Here is a 5,694-nt window from a genome sequence, read left to right as displayed (position 1 = left end):
TGGCAAACAAAATGGACAGAAATATTTAACATGATTTCCAGAGACATAACAAACGCTGCTTCCTAGTTGAAGCAGCAAGTGAACTGCCTCACAAGCATGTGGACAACACCCACCGTTCACGTCATATAGAGGAATGCCAATCAGGGTAGATTACCGACGGCATACCAGAGCAGTTGCTCTCACCTGGCTGCGCCGCTGCTTAGCAAAAAAAATTGCAATGGTTTAACACCATGTGACATGACTGCGGTGCAGATGTCTCTCCCATATGCTGCGTCCTGGACAGAAATTCTAACCAGGATGCTTCACGTGGCACGCAGTGGGCATGCTCTCTGCCTAGCAAAAGCAGCATGGTTTCATCATGAACAAGCTCATTAACTTTGTTGATGCATCAGAACCAATTTGGTCAAGTGCCAGGATAATCATTTTTTATTCAAAAGATTTTACTTACAGTTTAGTGGTTGGAAGTCAGAGTAAAAGAACAAAGCCAGTCAAGTGTACACAACTGAAAAAATGCTTCAGATTTGTTTTTAATCCAGTTATTAAACCACCGATGCACAAACTTGGGGATTTGTCATTCCAACACACTTCGAAAGAAAGCCATTTCACATGAGAGACATCTTCATGAAGCTCAACATGCGCCTACAAATGAAAAAGTGTCTGCTCCAACCCTGAAAAAAAACAAAAAGACATTTAGAAAATACAGCCAATCCAATCGCAATAACATCCACTTTAGTTTCGCTGACTGAAGTAGCCTACCTGGTGCTCATCCAGTTGTCTCCAGGGCCTTTTGCAACAGAGCGCAACATCCAGACGGTTTTCAAAACTCGGTCTCCAGTCGGCAGAATGAAACACTGACCCACCCACGAGGTGCAGGAACCTGACAAATTAGGCACATATTATTGTAAAGAGCTTATTATACATAACTATACATAAAGGTGATGACTATTATTCATTAGCAGTGTTGGGCGAGTTACCCAAACACTGCATTACTGATTACATGTTACTGTCTTATCAAAATAACCCCTTACACTACAATATTACTATATTCAAAATGTAGGCCTAAGGCATTACAATAGTTTTGCATTAAGATTCGAGATTCAAGAAGTTTATTGTCATTGTCAATGAAGTCAACGAATTTGTGGGTGGAGCAACAACACTGTATAGTTTGAAGTAGGCCTACAGAAGTAACCAAAAAGAAGTAGTCAAATAAAGTCTAAATCCATGAAGTATATCATGAAGTATAATAAATTAAAGTAAATAGTATAATAAATTAAAGTAAACAATAGTAATAAAATGAGTAATAAAAAATTAATCACGTAAATCAAACAGTAAAAAATGAGATCCCCTCCCCACAATTCAAGGTTAAAAACCCAGTGGTGGTGTTACTTTAGTTACTTTCGCCAAAAGAACTTTAGGCCTAAATATGGATCTGGCAATTTATTACAGTGTAGGCCTAAATCAGGCTCATGAGTTATGAGTTGTTCACCTCCAACCCAGGAGGTGTTTTTGGCAGCATGCAGACTTCTTTCTGACCCACCATACTGAATACCACTAAAATCCATGGCCTAATGCATTTGTAAGTTAAGTTATTTAGCATTGTAACTAAATAAATATTGCAGATTTTTTCCCTACATGTAATGCCTTACATTATGATACTGCATTACAGCTAAATGTAACACATTACAGTAATGAATTACTTGTGTAATGCATTACTGCCCAACACAATTGATTACTTGACTAAGCTTGCTGCTCACCCCCTTTCCACAACACGGAGAATGACACGGTAGGATGCACCCCCCCGCTGACGAAACCAGTCAACGTTGAACCGTTACCCGCCGCCCCTGCGGTAGTCTCCACGGCCGTCTTGTAAAACCCCTGTAAAGAGGAGTCCTTGGCGGACAGTTGCATGCGGGAGCCCAGCTCGTTACGCCAATGGCCAGTAACATCACACGAACTTCCCATCGGAGTAGGCCTAGCATCACGAGACCTTCCCTGCGGAGAATACATTCCAAAGGAGACGCCATGAAGTAGGCCTAATTGTCCCGCTTTTGAAAGGCCTTTATGGCTAAACACACCCTGGAAACATTAAAAAAAATTACTGTCAAATGTGTGTGAATAAAATTAAATTACTCCCATACATTCAGTTTGTCACATCAAATTTGTTGAAGGACTAGCGCATTTAAATTAGGATACAAGGAATCATGAAATAAAATAAAAAACACATCAACAGCCTACCTGGCTGGGTAATGAAAGAGCCGCCGTGTGAAGATGAACCAGAACTGCACACAGCAAAGTCCAACGCGGATAAATATGTGCAAACGTCATTTTAGCAGTGTCTACCAAGTGTTGTGCTGGGCCACTCTTTTTATGCTGACAGTTACACCAAGGGGCGTCACTAGAGGGGTGGCTTAGCCCATAACTGTCAACTTTGAGCTCCCAAAATCCGGGAAAATTCCCATATTTTAAGCCAAAATCTGGGACATTTTCTGAAGGCCAAATTTTGACAGTCAACAGGATGACAGAGACAGATCGGACGGTGCTTTCTACTCTGCTTTTCACAACAGCGCGCGTGCAAAGACATCCTGTCTAAAATCCCTCAGCACACGTTTTACAGCGTGGAGAAACAATGCAATGAAAACAAAACAATAAAATGAGCGCAATGAGTTTCTTCTTGCTGTTTTGTCGCACAAGTTGTCTGTTGGTGCAAAACTTTGTGCTGGTACAGGAGGACGACCTCGACTACCTCAAAGGAGCTGACGCCAGCCTTGTGTCTGATGGGGAAAGTGGGGGAGGAGGACAAGTGCACATTTGTTCTGCTCTGTCCGAGATGGAGAAGTGTGCGCCTTGCAGGCGTACTTCATCGATGCCAGCAAGCCCTGGAAGGAAACACGAGGACAGGCCTTTAGGCAGCGAGTGACCGATAGTGGCCGATTCTCCCTTCGTGACCCCCCCCCCCTTCTGCGTCCAACCTTCTGCGTTCAATTATGTTGAAATATGATTACATGTAAATGTAAAAAATAGAAATTAAAGAAAGAACATTCAACAAAATGATGTCTGTTATAATATGATTTTATCTGGGATTTAGCAGGAATGTAAAGTTGGCCTATTTGTAGTTTTGCAGTGGATTTGTGGCATTATGTTGAGAGAAGTATGCTGCCTTACAAAGGCAAAGTGCAGTAACCAATTACAGTAGGCCCATTTTGTCAAAACTTGTTGTTTTGCAGTAGATTTGTGTCATTATGTTGAAAGACGTATAGTAGACTGCCTTACAAAGGCAAAATGCAGTAGCCTAATCAATTACCGTCGGCTTATTTTGTCAAAATTGTGTTCATACTGAAAATTATATTCATAACACTTCCTTTATCTTGTGACAAAGAGTTATGGTCTAAGTGTGCCCCCTTTTACAAATATTGCTATGTCAAATTTGCAGTAAGTGGCCTATAGTATTCAACCTAATACCAAGGCTTTGAGGGCATTTATTTCTCAGTTTCATTTTTGGTATAGCTGTTTACCTTTGTAGTAGGGAAGTTTAACCTTACGTCAGCCTTAGTAATTACGGCAACTTTGGCAACGTCACAGATGTGGCAACATGCCCGTTCCATGTTAGCCTAGGAAATCCTCAGCTTGCACAATCGTTTCGATCTGAAAGACAATCTCATTTGTGATTGGTGGTAACCAGGCAGGACTATGTTGTAATAAGTAATAACACTTAGCGTGATAAAGGCATGTACATAAATGCCTGTGAACTGAAATCAATTTTTTGCCTGGTCGTGGGAGGGTATGGTCTATGCCTCACATATCCGGAGATATACAACAAGAAGAATGGAACATGTCCGTGAGAGTATGTCACAGGTAGGGGGTGCGCGTTTCCAAGCGGCACCCCCGTTTGATACCAAATACCCCGAGGAACAAACTGTACACCACAGACACACCAGGACAACGAATGAGTTCACAAGTTATATTTTATTAATTAAATAGCCTAAAACTAAAAGTCTTTTTGGAGGAAGGAGGAAGCTAAAAGTTCAGTAAACCACAGTGGCAAGTTGGACCACAGGCCAGGTAACCGGGTTTACTCTGAGCATGTCAACCCATAAGTCTACTTATGTGATGAAAGTGCTATTCATAGAGAAAGATGTAATGCAAACAGATGACCATATGTTGTACAGTGCACAGCAATGATGTGTACACTCCTGTCGAAAAAGTAACATTTTGAACAATATTTTAATAAACAAGTTCCAAAATGACCATAGAGTAAGTGTAATACAACATCTTTTCAGCTTACTGCAGAAAAGTAAGATCATAAGTATGTATACTATTGACCTTACTTTTTGAAAAGATGTATTACACTTACTGAAATATGTAATTTAAGGTATACCTTAAATGACATATTTGTCCATTGTTGTGAAAGGATGCTGGTGCAAAAGGGATTAAAAGGGAGGTCATTGGTGTGCATTTCATCCTTGCCTTACATTGACCTTAACATTTCGAGTCTGGACCTGGCTAAACTAGATGTGTATGAGATTTGAATGAAATCCTATGGAGAGTATCATGATCTGATGATCTTCAGTAGTCACAGTACATTTTAACAAGCATGTTTCTAGTGGTGAAATTCAGCTTCCTACTGTTGGTGACATTCATACAGCCTGTATTACAGGTCCGAAACATTTCAGTCCCACCACCATGCTTGACTTTCAGCATGGGGCACTTTTCTTTGTACAAATCACTTTTTACCACCACACATGCTTGACACCATCTAATAAAATAGTTGTTTATCATGGTCTCATCAGAGTCAAACAAACTAAGGGTTACTGGAACCATGTACTACTGTGATCTAATAACACCAGGATAAACAAATTAGATTTAGATGGTGTCGAGCATGTATGGTGGTAAAAAGTGATTTGTACAAAGAAAAGTGCTTATGCTTAAAGTCAAGCATGGTAGTGAGAGTTGCATGGCTTGGGGCTGTGTGGATGCCATCAACAGTAGGAAGCTGAATTTCACCAAAAGAGACATGCTTGTCGACATGTATTGTGACTACTGAAGCAGATCATGATACATACTCTCCATATGATTTCATTCAAATCTCACACACGTCTATTTGGCCTGGTGTAGACTCAAAATGTAAAAGTTCAATGTAAGGCAAGGATGAAACACACAGAGATGACCTCCCTTTAAATCCCTTTCAATTTCAAGACATTTCGGGCCAGCACAGCCCCTTCTCAGACAGTTTAACATTGGAGTGTATTCACTTTTCCATCAGCATAATTACACAAAAAATTGACAAATATGTCATTCAAGTTGTACTACTGACCTTACTTTTCTGCCATACGCTGAAAAGATGTTGTATTACACTTACTCTATGATCATTTTGGGAATAACTTGTGTGTTTAATGAAAACCTGTGTACAGCATTGAATGTTTTCTGTTCAGCTGTAGATAACCTAATAATGACGAGGTCACCAAGGCCATCATCCAGGCTAGTAAGGATTCTGGGTAGAGCTGGGGACCAGAGTGTTTACTCAGAACTCATTTATGTGATCATGATGTATATAAACGACTAACTCAGTTTCTTTTTGTCTCGCAGAAGCCTGAAATAGATTCTTTGAGAATCTTACGTGGGAAGAAAAGGAAAAAGCTGATGAGCAGACGTGAGCGGGTAGGTAAAACACATCTAGTAACCCCACACCAACCCCCC

General features: G+C 40.5%; 1 protein-coding gene across 1 annotated transcript; it reads right to left on the bottom strand.

Annotated features, from left to right (window-relative positions):
* Window positions 1-470: 470 nt before the first annotated feature.
* On the bottom strand, window positions 471-2,383 carry LOC134444856 (avidin-like). Its single transcript, XM_063194037.1, has 4 exons — window positions 2,236-2,383; window positions 1,755-1,992; window positions 757-877; window positions 471-668 (listed from the first exon to the last, which is right to left on the bottom strand). Exons 1-4 carry the CDS (start codon window positions 2,323-2,325, stop codon window positions 629-631), a joined length of 489 nt encoding a protein of 162 aa, XP_063050107.1. The 5' UTR covers window positions 2,326-2,383; the 3' UTR covers window positions 471-628.
* Between the last annotated feature and the right edge of the window lie 3,311 nt (window positions 2,384-5,694).

This window comes from Engraulis encrasicolus, unplaced genomic scaffold, assembly GCF_034702125.1.
Source record: "Engraulis encrasicolus isolate BLACKSEA-1 unplaced genomic scaffold, IST_EnEncr_1.0 scaffold_789_np1212, whole genome shotgun sequence".
NCBI classification, from domain to species: domain Eukaryota; kingdom Metazoa; phylum Chordata; class Actinopteri; order Clupeiformes; family Engraulidae; genus Engraulis; species Engraulis encrasicolus.
Note: the sequence above shows the minus strand (reverse complement) of the source record. Positions and strands in the feature narration are given on the sequence as shown.

What these genes read in the sequence shown, in the direction of transcription:
- LOC134444856 (XM_063194037.1), bottom strand. Translation starts at nt 2,325, where the DNA reads ATGACGTTTGCACATATTTATCCGCGTTGGACTTTGCTGTGTGCAGTT. An exon ending in CTCTTTCATTACCCAGCCAG is followed by an intron (nt 1,993 to 2,235) that starts GTAGGCTGTTGA and finishes TATTCTCCGCAG; the next exon opens with GGAAGGTCTCGTGATGCTAG. An exon ending in CTCCGTGTTGTGGAAAGGGG is followed by an intron (nt 878 to 1,754) that starts GTGAGCAGCAAG and finishes CTAATTTGTCAG; the next exon opens with GTTCCTGCACCTCGTGGGTG.